Source organism: Anopheles maculipalpis, chromosome 3RL (assembly GCF_943734695.1).
Source record: "Anopheles maculipalpis chromosome 3RL, idAnoMacuDA_375_x, whole genome shotgun sequence".
NCBI lineage: Eukaryota > Metazoa > Arthropoda > Insecta > Diptera > Culicidae > Anopheles > Anopheles maculipalpis.
Genome location: NC_064872.1, coordinates 3,823,626 through 3,839,791, shown reverse-complemented (window position 1 = coordinate 3,839,791; position 16,166 = coordinate 3,823,626). Strand labels below are relative to the sequence as shown.

The 16,166-nt window shown below is 44.7% G+C and overlaps 3 protein-coding genes across 4 annotated transcripts in view; 1 reads left to right on the top strand and 2 right to left on the bottom strand.

Moving 5' to 3' along the window:
- LOC126563828 (nuclear pore complex protein Nup154) overlaps positions 1-16,166 on the top strand; it is a 505,032-nt gene that overhangs the window by 133,355 nt on the left and 355,511 nt on the right. The window lies entirely within an intron of this gene.
- Positions 3,169-8,353, bottom strand: LOC126564937 (lipase member H). The gene is made up of 4 exons (XM_050222064.1): positions 8,226-8,353; positions 3,599-4,303; positions 3,363-3,531; positions 3,169-3,286 (listed from the first exon to the last, which is right to left on the bottom strand). Exons 1-4 carry the CDS (start codon positions 8,296-8,298, stop codon positions 3,169-3,171), a joined length of 1,065 nt encoding a protein of 354 aa, XP_050078021.1. The 5' UTR covers positions 8,299-8,353.
- LOC126564959 (pancreatic lipase-related protein 2-like) lies at positions 10,286-14,366 on the bottom strand. The gene is made up of 3 exons (XM_050222089.1): positions 14,189-14,366; positions 10,870-11,637; positions 10,286-10,397 (listed from the first exon to the last, which is right to left on the bottom strand). The coding sequence occupies exons 1-3, from the start codon at positions 14,347-14,349 to the stop codon at positions 10,286-10,288; spliced, it is 1,041 nt and encodes a 346-aa protein (XP_050078046.1). The 5' UTR covers positions 14,350-14,366.

Genomic DNA, 16,166 nt, shown 5'->3' with positions numbered 1-16,166 from the left:
ACAAAAGTTTAAATCGTTGCAAATACGAAGTGAAACCTAATTAGTAGCATCGATGCGGCACGTTGATGCTTCGTGTCGTGTAACACCGAAACGGCGGGAAACGATTGCTTGGGAGAGGAGGTATTGTTGGACACATCTAATTAGGCATTCAAATTGGTCGACCAGAAGTCGTACGGGAAGAGATCGGGACATTAAAAAAAAACCCTCTCATTGCGATCCTTTGCCGTACAGGGGTTCGGTTTAGCTAGGACCGAGGATAGACTGTGACGTCGATTATTGTAAAAGAAACCCTACTACTACTTGGCTAAGATTGTACATACCTAGCGAAGTCGAACTTCGGGCCATCTGTCCATGCCCAGATCGGTGTATGCGTATGTGTCTGTGTGTTGGACTGGTGACCAACGGAGTTCTAGTGGAATCATCCAACAAACGGGTATTATGATGCTAGTGAGAAGTTGGGTATGTAGCGTATACAATATAATACAACAGTATGATTTCGAAACGGAACGGAACAAAACAAAACAACACTTTGAACAAAATATCTCTTACGGAAACGTGACCCCTATACGCGATCAATTGAAATTTTAGTGACAGTAGGTAGGTTCTTAGTTCCCCCCCCTCCCCCCCCTGGTTCTGTACCCCCGAAAATGCTGATCGACACGTCCTATTCGTTCGATCGAGTTCGTTCGTTCTATCCCTATTCTTCCCAATTCATCCGATTTGTGAACATACACTATTTAGCGTTAGTACACTGACAGCTATCAGACGCGATCGCTGTCAGTGCCACTGTACATGACCTCAGTTTTTGCCCTCCAATGCTATTTGACAAACCAAAATCAAAAGTTGTAAAAAAAAAAGTTCATCCCGCCCGTAATAAAGAGGAGTGCTAATATCCTCACCGCTCTAGTACCAGAGTCTCTCTCCAGCGTTGTCCTGTTTGGTGCAGAGCAGCCCACGTAGTGTAGGCCATAAAAATAAGGCTCCCAACGAGATTCTCTCGGCTATCCTGGCGGGGGAAATAGTTGGGCAGCTGTACATCTGTACAAGTTAGAAAACGCGCAGTATTATCAGGATGACAATCAGCCATTGTTTCATCCTCCCTTTCTGGTAGTGTATCCTTCCCAAACGTAATACGAATGAGTGTATGGCGAAATGGCTCGCAGTAGCGCTATGGTTAAGGCTGTAGTTGTGTTAGTATAAAGAAAATCTCTTTAAAACCACCAACCACTACACTATTCAGAGATACTTGTTGAGACTCGTATATATTATAAATGTGCAAATGGTTCGTTTGTTCGTTATGTTGAACTGAATTTCTTTACCGGTTTTCCCAAAAACCAAAACGGATGTCGTTCTAGCTGTTGTTGTTGATTGAAAAGTATATCTATATAGGCATATAAACGTATCGGGAACCTGTGCACTAGTTATCGGTTCCAGTAACCAAAAGGAAAATATATATAAATTGAGGCGAAAGTTGGCAGACGGCAGAGGGACGAGAGTATAGGGACACCCAATAATCTCATTACCCGCAAACACAACAATACAAGAATATTACGCAAAACATCATCGCAAATCAACCGGGCTGTCCCAAGCGGGTCAGTTCGGATAGTTGTAATTTCGTTGTTTCCCGAAGCATAGCAGCATAGCAGCATTGTACTTTAAAATATTATAGTAATTGGTAGTTGGCTTCCTGCTCCGAAACAGAGTATTGGGGGATCTACACTACACAATCACATCTATACATATATAAATAGCTGTAAACGTTGAATAGTAAATATATCTGCGAGACGTGCTGGAAGAGTTAAAGAAGAGGCTTGTACATTGCATATATACAAAACGCACAAAAATATAGACATTAAACCTGTAAACGTATATACATCGGGGCAGAAGAGGAGGAACAATCGGAAACAAAAACACTACCATGTATTTATCCCCTGTCTCTCTCTCTCTCTCTAGCTCTATAAGCGAAGCAAAGGTAACGAATATTGCAAATAACCTGTGAAAGATTAGGTCCCCAGAAATAAGTAAAAAAACAAAATCGTCTCGCTGTTATAATCGCATCATAATCAATCATCGTAATTACTAAACTAGGGAGATCGAAGTAGTAGGTTTCTACTGCTATTGGGTGGAGCGTTGGTCAAGGATCGTACGGAAGATGCCACTCGTTCGACAGCACTCGCCGACACAAACACAGCCCTATGATTATGACATTTAATAGTTAAGTATTCCTTCTTGGCAATAGCGTTTAGGCGATGTGTATGAAACTTACCACCTACTAACTCTAGAGTGATGATACGAAAGAGTGCGTGTTGGTTCGGTTGAAGATTTACCACTACCAGAAGAGACGATCCACTACCCTCTAACACTCAGATACTCTCGTCATAGTAAGCAAAAAACACATCCAAATAAAAGTGCGTATATTTAAACTGTTGAAATGAATCAACCCCGAATAGACAGCAGCTTTATTGCTTTATTTAGCGTTTACGTTAGGAAAATAATTTCTCTATCCGAAATGACGCACGATCCCTTGTATCCCTCCACTAATGATCCTTGTAGCCGTGAATACTTTATTATCTATGTACACTACACTATACCTAGGGTCTATCCTCCTTGACGAGATGTGCTGGGTACTTCCTTAACGTCATACCAACGCATGACGAAGCTTTTAGTTGCGCTACCGTAGATGATGTGGAGCCACAAGAAATTCGTTCTACTCTCACAAAGGTTAATGATCTCGGAGGCCATTTACCCGAAGGTATCTATCGCCTTTTCCCTTTACTCATGCTCAAGTCGCTGTAGAATGGCGACAAAACCAGCTGAAGCTTGCTAGCTATGTACAATGTCTTACAGCTACACGATCCTATCAAAACTATCGCTACTAATACTACCCTCTTCGTTGGTGCTTCTTAATTACGTGTCGATGATTTAGTTTGCGTTTTTTTACGCGTTCTTTGTGAGGCGAGAAAATTAAATTTCCTACACTCAAACTTCATTAGGATGACGTCATGATCGATCTGTAGGCAGGTGGCTGCTAGCCCCTTCGGCAGCTTGTAGCTTGGGGATGAAATATGGTCACACCGGTCACACAGGTAGGGACAAAATGGTTCTTTTGCCACGCGGTTTATCACAAGTAAGCTTTTGACGATTTGATTTGCCATTATAGTAGACTGTTTACTTCCGTCGGACGCCACTGTACTCGGAGGTTTTAGCCGTTCGTCGGTTTTTGCCGGGAAATCCACGTGCGTACGGTGGTTTGGCGTTTGTCGTCACGTAGAATACACCTCGTGCTCTAGTAGAAGGAAATCCAAACAGAAAAATGATTACCATCAACGTCTTTACACATGAAATTTTAAATAGAAACTCACTGTGGCGATAGATGTTCTCCCATGAGGACGTAATCCGAGTCTTTCGGTTCGCACCAACCGAGCAGATAAGATATGAGTGTTGGACAAGGTCCAGCCCAGAAGCCACGCTCACTGTTGATCGACTCAATGAAGTATGGCGTCACCTTGGTGTGATCGCATGCGAGCGTTTCTGTTGGGTGGAGAAAAACGTTGAAGGCCAACTTTGAAGGTCGCGAAAATAAAGCCAATCTACTTACGAAAGATTGTGGAACTCGCACAACCCGGCTGGCTGGTTCCTCCATTAACGTAGAAATCCGCATGGCCTCCCGGGCTCCACTGGCCAAGTATTCCCGCACCAGTATGAATGATGTCAACAAAGTGTGCATCGGAAGGATCCAGATCACGAGAATTGTTGGACCCGGCGTAGAAAAAGATTGTTGGATCGAGCCCAGTAATCCTTCCCAGCTTACCCTCGCTCGGTGTGAGATAGTTCGCCACCAGGCCAGCAATGTGTGCCCCAACACTATACCCGATCAGATGCATATCGTCCGGTGGAACTCCTCGCGGATGATTAGCGATATACTTCACTAGCTGCGAAACACAGAGACTGCCAAACCGTGGGGCCCATTCAATCTGGCTAAGGCACGGTTCCGTTACCGCAGATCCATAGTCCACGATGATGATGTTGTAGTTACCGCGGGTGAAGTATGCCTTACGCATATCGGGACTTGGTGACAGATTTCGACCACCTCCAAACCCATGAATAACGATCTTTACCGGATGGGATGGGTTCCAGTGTGTGTAGTACAGCGACTCGGGGTTCAGCACATCAATCAGCTCCGGGTTCTGCTGTGTTCGGCGTGTGTATAGATAAAACTTGATCCGAGGATGTGGACAGCGGAACGGCTTCTCCAAACACGAGCTGGTATTGAAGACATTTTTGTTCTCCTGCTGTTTCTGAGCTGGAGATGGTAAAATAGAGAGGAAAAGTATGCACATTTTTAGACTATTTACAGCCATAGTAAGCGAGATGGTTAAGAGACGCTGCTAACGATGTTTTCTGTACGAAGGGATCGGTACAACTTCGTAACCGATCGTACAATCGAATTAATATTGCGACAAAACGCTTCTTACACGAGGCGAGTAGTGAGCGGCGCTGTTACTAAACGATCGTTACTGGATGTACACGGTAGGCCATCCATTTTTATGAAGGTAATAATTGACCTACATACAGGAGGCCTCGCACAGAACGCCGCGTGTGGACCACTAGTAAGGGTATAAGTTAAGCCTGATTACGAGATGAGTTTGAAGAAAAATGACATTATTGACACACGGCACGCGGTGTGTTCTGGCACATTCATTCACCAGACGATCACGGTGCGCCTGGTAATTGCATTAAGTTATGTAAGTTTAATCCAGAAGCATGTTTATATTACGCATCGTTAAGCCGGCCACTTATGCGGTGGGCGTTTCTACGTCTCTATGTCCGCGGTTTGTATCGTAATCGTAAAAGAAATGTCATTTAATTACTGTCGTCGTGAAGAATTTAAAGAAGGTTATGTCTGTGTGCTAGTTGACAACGATGTCTACGCAGTTTGAATTGGTCAATTCTGGTGGAATTGTTGCTTGTTCGTATGATATAAATATGTATAGCCTTACGCAAGTGATTGAAGCATGTGATATTTAATAAATGTAATAAGGTCTTTTGCTACCACGAGAAAAAAAGGTTCATTAAGGCTTCTTGATGTCCTAAATGTGATCTGAATGATGCATTGCTTACTCATAAATAATAGTCTCATGTGAGGCTCAGCAATACTCCTTAAAAAATCTATCAAAACATCAAATGAATTTTCTCAAACTGATCTTTATTTTTGCTTGAAAGTCTATCCCACCGATCAATATCAGCCCACAAAGCAATCGTCACAGTTTGCCTTGTCACATCAGCCTCAATGTCGTGCGACGACCTCAGCATTTTTTTTTCGACAGCCCTGCCAAATGATCTGCCCATTATTGATCTTACTCTGAACGGATCAGTCCACTACCTTCCCTAGAGGCATGACGATGCACGTGATCAGTCGCCCGTGGAGGCTATGGGCTGTTGAGCCATGCTCGAAAACCATGCAGTGTGGTACAGTGTAGCACGTCTAATTCCGGCCGACCTTTGGCGAAACGTGCGAGATTGGAATGCGTAATTAAGTGGCGGGCGAGCGTTATTGAGAGTGGGAAACAAATTTGCTCTTGTTTCGCGGGATGTTTCTCACATCGGAGCTCAATGCTCTAGCCACTGTAAGTTGTTGTTGAATGTGTGAGTAATTAAAAAAAAAAGACGAAGAAAAAGAAAATTTAATGATGATGCACATTGTTTGTTACTTGTTAATTGGAGAAAAAGAGATTGAAAACAATGAAGGTGGACGATGTTTAAACAACCTCCGTACTGTAAAGTAGTTGCCAAATAAGAACACAAGAGGCACTTAAATTTCGCGAATGTCCACAAGTGGGCTTTCATCGCTTGCTTTTTAATAGAAAAATAAAACAAAGCAACACTAACAACCTCTGTCAACATGGACCTTCCAGCCATGATTCATGACACCATGCGAGACACACTTCACAACACTTTCACCCAGTTCACTCGCCAAAGGAAGTACACTTACTGGGTCAAAGTAAAAAAAAAAAATGGAACAAAAACTGTCAAAAATTGCCGGCATTTAAACAAACCATGCCAGTCGTCGGAGTTGTGTTGTGTATTTGCATCGTTTTTTTATGGTCCCAAAGGCAGCCGGGTCAGTGACGACCATCATCGATTACAGCATAACTTGCGCACATTACAGCACGAGACGAGCTATGCTATGACGGATGTTTCGGAGTCCATGCTGCATGCGAAGCATTACAACGAATGGAAGCCGAAACCCCAACCGAGCTAGCCTTTCACGGTTTTCCAGGTGGATCGCGTGGATTGCATCACCGAATGCACCGATGGCATGAATCAGTAACGCACCGTTAGCTGCTGATGTTGCTGCTTTTGCTCAGTCGGTAGTAATCGGCAACGGACATCGTGACGACCCCAAAGAACTTTCTCCAGAGTTTTCTGGCTAATCGCTTGGATAAAAAAAATCTTCCCAGCGGTGCGATGAACTTCCGAAGTCTTCACGACTACGTGACGATATCACGATACCCCCAGGAAGGCGCCCACCGTCCATAGAGACTAGAGATTATTCCGGTTATGAGGTTCCTTTCACTTTTAACCATGCGTGCGCGTAGCGAGTTCCTTGAAATGACCGGTTACTGCACCATGCAATATTTTCCCCATGACCGATAATTAGCCTGCCAGCCTGCCGTCTATCCAGCTTGATAGTGCGGATGCGGGCGACTAATAGCGACCAAACCCCGATCGCCAAGGTTGATGTCAGTGTTTTAGCGCTCTCCTTCATCCGGAGCTAAAAACACACTCGCGCCGAAAAGCGGGTGCGGTGTGCGTGTGCATTTCCTAGTTGCGCAATGCCCGGCCGAATCCCCGAATAACCAACACCAAATAAACGAGGGCACAAAACAACGGATCCGGACGACTGGACGAAGGTTTTATTAGCAAATCCGACACCCGGTATGCGATGGTGGCGACGTCGCGCTTTTTTTGGTGCGCCTATTACATCAACGCTCGCGATGATCGAGAGTGAAAACTGGCACAGCTCGATATGTTGAGCAGGGAAGGGAGAATCACTGCTGACCTTGAAAGGAAAGAAATCGTGACCGTTCGGTAAGGGAAAAGGGGTCGCCAGGGAGTAGCCAAACTTTGGACTTGAGAAATTGGGAGGGATGTCTAATCGGAGCTGTTTGTCAAGCGCCCAATATCGAATGGCTGATTGCTTTGACAACTATTTGCCTGTGGCCACAGTAACAAGGGCTACAAGAGCAGTAGTAGTGGTAGAGATATTACTGGGTTAGTGGTACGCACCTGCTGCGGTTTCAAACGGTGACGAATGGCTGTCACTGTTGACATATTTCTTTGTGATACGAAAAGCAGAGACACACACAATCACACCATTTTATCATGGTTTTCACTCAACGTCTGCAACATCTGTGGAAGGAAATGTGTCGAAAAAATGTCCAACATTTCATCTCTTAATTGGTTTGCTATAAATAAAGCCTTGCTTTACGAAATTCATTCTGCCTCCATTTATTGCTTATTTTCTGAGTGAATTAGTAAGAAACCAATGCCTTAATTTATTTGAAATAGAAATCGAACTCGTAGTTTGTAAGGCTTCTATACATATCTGTCATCAAGGTCAAAGCATTGTCAGGTTGAAAATATTTCTTCATTTTCTGTTCCTAGCCGGATATTTGAGACTATAAAGAACTTCCTTATTCTTCTTTCACTCCCTTTATAGAATAAATTTAGAAAAAAAGTATGAATTCTACAAATTGAGACAGAGTCAGAGATCAGTTAGACTTTGCTATAAAAAAGTCTACTAATTCTTTATTTGGAAAAAAATATCAAGAAGCCTGTGTCTCTTTTGCTCTTTGTCTATGCTGTAGCATAGCTTAAACATTTCAATTAGTTGTCTTATCTGATCGTTTCGGTAAGATCCTTTTGGTTTAACAACGACAGAGCGAGGTCATAAAATGAGCTTAAGTTTTTATAGCACACTGGCAGTCTCTATCAACCTCTAATTAATGCTTTTGAGCGAACCGGTTCTAACAACCAACGTTAGGGTTGTAAAAGTCCTGTGTCATTTCAAGGTGGTCTGGCGAAAACGTTCCATGGGACTGCGTACATGGATTAGCAAACATTCCAGAACATTAACACTTTACCATTTTACCCACCGGAATCAAAACAGCGCGTAACCTTCAACCTTAAAACAGAAAACCTTCATTCAGCACATTGTTTACCTTCCGCAATGCTCTGGAATGCCGCCAGCAAAATGAAACCGAATCCAATCGATACGAACGGAAGTTGCTGCATTTTGAATTGCACCGAAAACACTCGTTTTCGCTCGCTCTCTCCTTGTTTTTCTTTCGTTACTATCTCGTTTCAACCTTCCAACGATCGCGAGTTTTCGATGCGTATCGGACAACTCATGCACGATCCGATGAAGAGCCAGCAGTAGTACACTTATGCACAACACTTGGAACACACTTTCGCTTATCCACACTCCGGTCGGTCACGCACACACACACACACGCTGGTGGGTTACATATTTTCCTTCGCTTGTTTTCCACCCTCGATACTGGCCAATTGCTCGGTGGATAAATTATCCGGAGATCGGCCAATCGGTACACTTCCACCGTACTTCCTACGTTCCAAAATAACAGCTGATGATGATCTTGCTTTTGAGGTGAGCGAGTGCGTAACGTTAAGTAACACCTTTGACTGTGGTGGGCAAAACCCGCTCCGAAAGGCTGTTCGGTTACGGTTGGAGCCGTTTTTGTTTGTTTGTTGAACCGATTTTCCTTCCCGAAATGTAGAAAAATAGCTCGACAAAAATCACGCCTGTTTGAGGGTTTTCCGCGCTTTATTCATCGTTCATATTTCCGCTTTTCCGATACAAAACTTATGTCACTTGGCAAAGCGGAAAGGTCGCACATAAAACTATTCGAAACGATTGTAACACTTGCCCCTCCTGGTCTGTCCTTCTTTCAAACCAGCTGTTTGATCGGTTATCTTTACTTTAGGGACTTTTTTTCGTACTGACTGGCCAAACACTACCTTTTACCAAACATTCACTTTTTCTTTCTACACTAAAGAAAAATGGAAACAATATTCTTCAATAAACACACAACAACGAAAGGAAAGCACGGCGATCAATCGAGCGGGGGAACACTCACGGAACCGATCGCCCGAACGAGAGCTACGGCTACCACACCAGACGATGGTTTTAGGGAAACTGGTCGATCGGTCGGTTGGAATGCAGCCGTCTCCACTAAGCTCGGGCGAGATCTCAGATGCGTTTCTTTACGGCGTTCCGAAACAGAAACCGTAAGCAAGAGAGAAACGCCACTTTGGTTGAGTAGGGGGAAAAAGGCGTTTAAAGGCATCAAGCATTAATGCAGGGTTGGTTTGCTACGATATTCATCTCAAGTTGTTGAATATTCATCTCAAAACCCAAATTGAAAATTGGTTAATAATTACTAAATAAATAAATATAGTTGCAGGTTTTATTTTTCAGTTTAAATTAAAATAAATAAAGGATAAACATCAACGAACTTACCTTTTGAATCACGAACAGCTAGCCCTGTCTATGCGCTATATTCATTCATGAACCACACTCACCGATCAACCGACTAAGGTCGAGTGAACTCGTCCAACAGCAGCTCATGCTGCATAATGAAACACTTCACACGCCGCCTGCAATCGATTGTAAGTTTGAAGTTCATGGAAGCTGACGGGGTTGTTCCGCCTGGCCTTCTTACCTTGGCCATCGGGTGGGCTGTGATCACCAGTTCAATGATAGTAGCACCTGATAGTAGCACACAGCACTGCCCCCGTATTGCGTCACGGAACCGATTGCCGGTTAATGTATGCTAATTTTCCGATCCGATTCTATTGCGTAAGGTCTCGGGTAAATGTTGAGAAATATGGGTTCTAGCGAAATTATTTTGAGTGTGTGATAAAGGTGTGATAGTCCGAAACTAGAAATAGTTTGCTGATAAGTGGAGGAGCTAATTAAGTCATTAAATTGCATAATATTTTTTCTGCAGCTATTTTTTCGAGTAGCTGCTTGGTTTAGTATCATAAAAATTTTATGACTAGAGACGAAACACAAGATTCGTCCTAATTTGGGAACCTCTTCTCAAAACCACAACCAAAACAGTGAACACATAGACACACATGGGGTGGTTTTGCGATTAATGCGAATTATATTTCTGTCCCTTCGTTTTGGCTTGGTCCTGACTCCCCGGTTGGTTCCTACTACTTCAGTTGGTCTGTTTTTTTTTTCGGTGTGGCAACTCTAGTTGCCAATGTGAGCCGATATGGCCGCCAGCTCATCTCGTAAGGTGAAATTTCTTCCTCTTGCATAAGGCGGCATCATGTTCACGCTCAGGAAGTAAAGGCCTCGAGTTCTGCAGGGAATGAAGCAATGGGAGAAAGGCAGAGCGCAATGTGGTTAGTGGCTACAAATTTCCAGATACTTCCAGTAACTTAATCAAAACCACCGTACGGGTCATGCAATGCAATTGCGTAATCATTCCTTTCGCGTGTATGTGAGGACTTGGAGGACACAAGAAGCGGAAAGGGCGATGCGTAATGAGACCGCTGAGTGAGTGTAGCCTGGTGTGACAATAATGAAATGTGTATCTTCGCGTGCATTGTACGCTTCAGTTCAGCAGACAGTGAGAAAGACAGCGAGATAACAAGCGAGAAAGATAAAAGTGAAGAAGTTTAACATGGCTGCAAACATGAAACGGGTTCACTGGTGATGTTCGTTTGATCGTCATGCCGCTACTGGCACAAACCAGACTTCACCGTCTAATGTTTGAATGTCGACACGCGCAGTTAGTACAGACAAGTAGACACTACCGGTTTTGTACTTACGTGTTGGGTGTGTGCGCACCCATAATGGCGACCTGTTCGTCGGGCCCTCCACCACGGCATATACCGAGCATGTACAGGTACCAGTGGGCACACCGATACCCGTAGAAGCCCACCTCCGACGCGATCGACTCCGCGTAGTACTCGGGCGCCCGATTGTGGTTACACTCGCCCATCGTCATCATGGTGCTCGCATCACAGCCCGGCTGCTCGACGCCTCCATTCACGTAAAAGTCCGTATGGCCGCTCGGGTGTAGAATGCCGCGCTGGAACACATCCGTGTGGATCACCTGCACAAACTCCGCATCCGACTGATCGAGCTTGTACTCGTTCGTGGCAAACACAAAGAGCGGCTTGGCCGGATCGAGTCCCGTGATGCGCTTTAACCGGCCGGCCCGCAGATAGTTCGCGATCATGCCGGACGTTTGGCCGCCAAGACTGAACCCCACCACGTGGATATCCTCCAGCGGGATGATACCATTTTCGATGATGAAATCAAGCAGCTGGGCGGTACAGTTTGCCACCGTGGGAAGATTCCGTACGGCTTGCAGATAGCAGGGCTCGAGCGCGAGTGGATGATAATCGACGGAGATAATGTTGTACTCGTCGTAGGCAAAGTATGCAGGTCTAATCGTAGGATTTGGAGCGTAGTCACGATGTCCGGTGTAGCCGTGGATGAGTACAATCAGTGGACGACCTTTGATGAAGTTTGCGGACCTGATCGACTGCGCGTTGAACATATCCAGCTGGGTGGGATTCTCTTGCGTTTCTCTGTGGAGATGAAAGAATGGTGAATTGAACGCCAAAAATTGGGTCAAGGTCAAAGTACTAAAAATCGTAACCAGATCATTGGTAACTATCAAGAATTGAATATTTGTCAAACACAAATAAGAGAATCATAAGAGCAATGGACGGGAATTGGAAGAGGACTGTCGGACTGTGTAAACTCTTTCGACTAGAAGAAGCCCCTAGTCATGATGATGGCTGCCGATAAGAAAAGCAGGTGAGGAGTGTGTTTGACGCCATCGCGTCTTACAACAAGGAGTAACATTAGCAATAAGAAAAATAGTCAACAAACTACATTTCTAAACTACAAACTACAACCCAATGACGTGCAACGAACTATGAATGAAGGCACCGGCTAGTAATGCGGCACGTTTCAGTCGCCAGACAAAGTCACTTATCAGCAGTTCCCATACGGATCGCGCGTGATACGCGTTCTACGATAAGTTTGCCGTGTTAAGCAAGCAATTGCCTCAATGCCGCAGCGATAAGTAGTCACGCTCTAAACTGCTCACACCACCCCGAAAAGGACCATCTCATCCTAAATCACGTGTAGTTAGTCGTGGGCAAGCGCATGGACAGCCAGCCATCAGCGGTCGGAAGAATTCTTGCCTGTCATCCAGTCTGTTGTCTCAAGAGCACCGTATCGCACACTTAGTTCCAATTTTACAATTGGCAGCTTTGTTGGCTTAAGCCGGTGTTTCAAGAAAATAAAAGCGAACGTGTTCGGTTAGCTTAGGGTCACTCTTGAGCTGGATCTGATAGAGCGTTGTGGTACCGTGGCAGTGATGAAGACCGTGTTACCTGTGGCGGTGTTGCTGTTGGTGGGTGTATCCCACGCCGCCAACATACTGTTCATGTCCGGTGTACCATCTCCAAGTCATTACATATGGTAGGTAGTCGCTCTAATTCTTTCCATTCTGTGGACAATCTTCAGCTTCTGTTCTCAAATTGCAGGTTACGACCACTGATGTGGGAGATGGGAAAGCGCGGACATAACGTGACGGTTCTTAGTGCGGATGTGGAAAAACCACCACCGAACGTAACGTACATTCATCTGGAAAACTTCTACAGCACCATGTACAACACCTCGATGCGAGAGGAGCTGGACTTTTTCGAACTGGCCAACGACAGCCCATTCAAAATGTTGCGGCTATTCGACGAATTCGGTCTGAATCTGTGCGAAGCGGCCATCAAATCGGAAGGACTTCACTTTCTGCTTGGCTACCCGAAAGACTTCAAGTTTGATCTGTTTGTGAGTGATTACATGATCGGTCCGTGCATACCGTCGATCATCATGCATCGGTTTAAGGGATTGCCGTTCATCCCTTCAACACCGTACAATGCGCCATCTACCTCGGCGGCAGTGCTCGGTTCGTTCGCCTACCCTGGACTAGTACCGAACCACGTGTACGATGCGCCAGAAAACATGAGTTTTGTGCAGCGTGTGAAAAATTTCTTCTACGATATGTACGAAATGGCACTGCACGAAACGCTGATGCATCCGGAAGCGGACAAGATTTTGCGGAAAGTGTATCCGGATGCTCCCTCTTCGACGACTTTCTACAAAAATGTTCGCGTCTCGTTTTCCAACGTAAACCCCATCATACAGTACAAGGAACCAATGATGCCAAGCATGGTCCCGGTTGGAGGATTACAGATTATGCCCCCGAAAGCGCTGCCCGATGATTTGCGGAAAGTGGTCGAGGGAGCTAAGAATGGGTTCATTCTGTTTTCGCTTGGAAGCAATGCACGCAGTGATACGCTCGGCCCTGAGCGCATTCGGAATATTCTACTAGCGATGGAACGGTTGTCACAGTATCAGTTCCTGTGGAAGTTTGAATCGGACGAATCGAAGCTGCCAATGCCGGTTCCGAAAAATGTTTACATCCGCGCGTGGATGCCACAGAACGATCTGCTCGCTCATCCCAACATTAAGCTGTTCATCACGCACAGCGGCCTGCTGAGCACGCAGGAAGCGATCTGGCATGGTGTTCCGATTATCGGCTTTCCCGTGTTTGCTGATCAGTTCCGCAACATTAATTACTGTGTGGATGCGGGCATCGCCAAGCGACTCTCGATACAGCATTTCAAAGCGAACGAGTTGGTTGAGGCTGTGCACGAGGTCCTGGGCAGTGATAAGTATAGTCAAAAGATGAAGCAAATGTCACGACTGTTCCGTGATCAGCCGGAAAGTCCTCTGGAGCGTGCGGTTTGGTGGTGTGAATGGGTTCTCCGGAATCCGGATGCGGATCTGTTACAGTCAAAGGCAGTTCACATGAGCTGGTTCCAGAAGTATTCTTTCGATGTGCTAACGTTCACGCTCGCCGTTATTCTTGCACTCGTAGCGATAATGTTTAAGGTAGTTAGTGCTGTGAAGAGAAGCTTCTTGACTACTGGGAAGAAGTCGAAGGTGGAGTAGGTGGCACACTAGTGGCAATTGGAATCTTAAACCGTATTAATCCTTAAGTCTACTGCTTAATTGTAAGCCGAGTCATACACTTTACAATGGTGTCTAATAAACTGTAAGAACCCGTACCTCGTGTAGAGATAAAACGAAACATTCTGGTTTGGACATCGCTTAACCGTCTCGAAACACTTGAGAAAGTTCCAATCGACACCGGTCACCGGGTGCGGACTGATGATCGTGACCAAGACTATCACCACACTTAACCACCGAAACAATGTGTCTGTAAACATCACTTTGGAGAGAGATAGAGAGATCGCGGTAAGAGGATCGATAGGTGATCTTCACTGAGGGTGCATTTTATGTCCTGCCGGTGTCACCAAGAACGCCCCAACCAAACACACGCACAAACTGTCACGAGAGCCTCGTCAAGCATTCTAAAAGCGCAAAATTTCTCTTTTAGCACTTTTATACCGAATTTCGAACCGCAAACCGCATCGGGTCGATCGTGACGACGGTTGGAGTCTGGTAGGAGGCGCTCGAACACGCGCCTTATCACAGAACACGTTCCGGGTGGCAATTATTGGCGGGCTCGTTTATCGTTATTTTATTTTACCGGTTGCTTTATGGGGTTCAAAAAGAATACATGCACAGCAGCAAATTGCAACGATCGATCGAAAAAAGGTTTGTGTGTCTCGCACGGTGCGCAGACTGGTCTGTACTGTTCTGTACTGGCTCAGGTCGATCTTCGACCATCTTCCGAGTTTTGCAGATTCTTGCCAACAGCTGCTTTTTTGGTCGGATGAATGTGTGCCTGTGGTGACCTTAATCGAACTTTTATGCAAATATGACGGTACCCCCAGTGGCGATAATGTGTGTGCGTCGCGCGATTCTGTAGGGTAAGCTAATCTTTTGCGCCGCCACCGTGTTCTTTTCTCCACATTGCATAAGGTGATAAGATGTGTGATCTTGTTTTATTTTGTGCAGTGTGTGATTAAAATGAATTATGATGTCTATGTCAAGGTGGCAAGGGTTTGGAGGATGCAATTAGCTCTGCCTAAACTGTGACTGTGGCTAGACACAAGAGAGACTGGTAATGACAATTGAGGTTATGAACTTGATCATTGCCATAGAGTATCGATTAATCATGACAAGATCGACAAAGAGTGCTAAATCTCTTCTTCTTCTTTGGCATTAAAACCTCACGAGGTCTTTCTACCTATTTCCGACTTCCTAGACTTTCAATTACCCATACCTGGATAGTTAGTCTTGAGTATGGAGGAGCAGTCCAGAACAGTATTTACAATGATCGGAATACAAACATACAACAATTTCTAGTTAACTACCCTTTTACCGTGTAAAACAATGTAACATTGTACATCAACATCTAATGAGCTTTTCATAACTTTGCAGTGGAGGGCGTGACGAAACAGGGACCACTTATCGGTTAACCGAGACACTGGTAGCTGCCTATTAAGAATAGCCTATTAAAACTGATTACACTTTTGGGCAGAACCACTACGAGGAACAGTTACACAAACTGTCACTTTGATAAGCTGGAATGGTGCTTGTTATATCGTTCCCATGGGGGGAGGGGACCAAAGGGTGAAATTAAATTAACATAAATAAATAAATTACGCCGGTGTTAATTAAACACACATTAAGGGCATTATAGAAATCACAAAGCAATGGCAATGAAAGTTAAGATAGTCAGCTGGTCTAGCTTTTTTCTACTAGCCAATTGCGAAGCGCTCGGGTGGAACAGTAGCTTAAAGAAAGTACAACATAATTAGTAAGATTAGCTTGCCCTTAAGGCAAAATAAAATGTGATAAAATTTCCCTTGAAGGTTCTTTTCTGCTAGTAATTGAATTCTTGATGCAGAATGTATGTATGAAGCAATCGAAATACATTTTTGTCGCGTTGAATTTATTTAATAATTAACATAAATGTTATTAACACACAAACGAAAAACACCGATGATTCTCCTTGCATGGCTCTCTAACCGGGTACCAAGTCTATCTGAGCTGGACACTATTTGTGACTGATTGTGATCCTGTTTGGCTCTTAACCATGTCTAATGATTGGTACTCTGTGACTTTAATTTGCCAA

Excerpts from the sequence above, each read along its gene's own strand:
- LOC126564937 (XM_050222064.1), bottom strand. The coding sequence starts at position 8,298 with ATGCAGCAACTTCCGTTCGTATCGATTGGATTCGGTTTCATTTTGCTG. Across the intron at positions 3,532-3,598 it reads TGCGAGTTCCACAATCTTTC|AAACGCTCGCATGCGATCAC; the intron begins GTAAGTAGATTG and ends TCCACCCAACAG. Across the intron at positions 3,287-3,362 it reads GGAGAACATCTATCGCCACA|AGCACGAGGTGTATTCTACG; the intron begins GTGAGTTTCTAT and ends TCCTTCTACTAG.
- LOC126564959 (XM_050222089.1), bottom strand. The coding sequence starts at position 14,349 with ATGTTTACAGACACATTGTTTCGGTGGTTAAGTGTGGTGATAGTCTTG. Across the intron at positions 11,638-14,188 it reads TCGTTTTATCTCTACACGAG|AGAAACGCAAGAGAATCCCA; the intron begins GTACGGGTTCTT and ends TCATCTCCACAG. Across the intron at positions 10,398-10,869 it reads GGTGCGCACACACCCAACAC|AACTCGAGGCCTTTACTTCC; the intron begins GTAAGTACAAAA and ends CATTCCCTGCAG.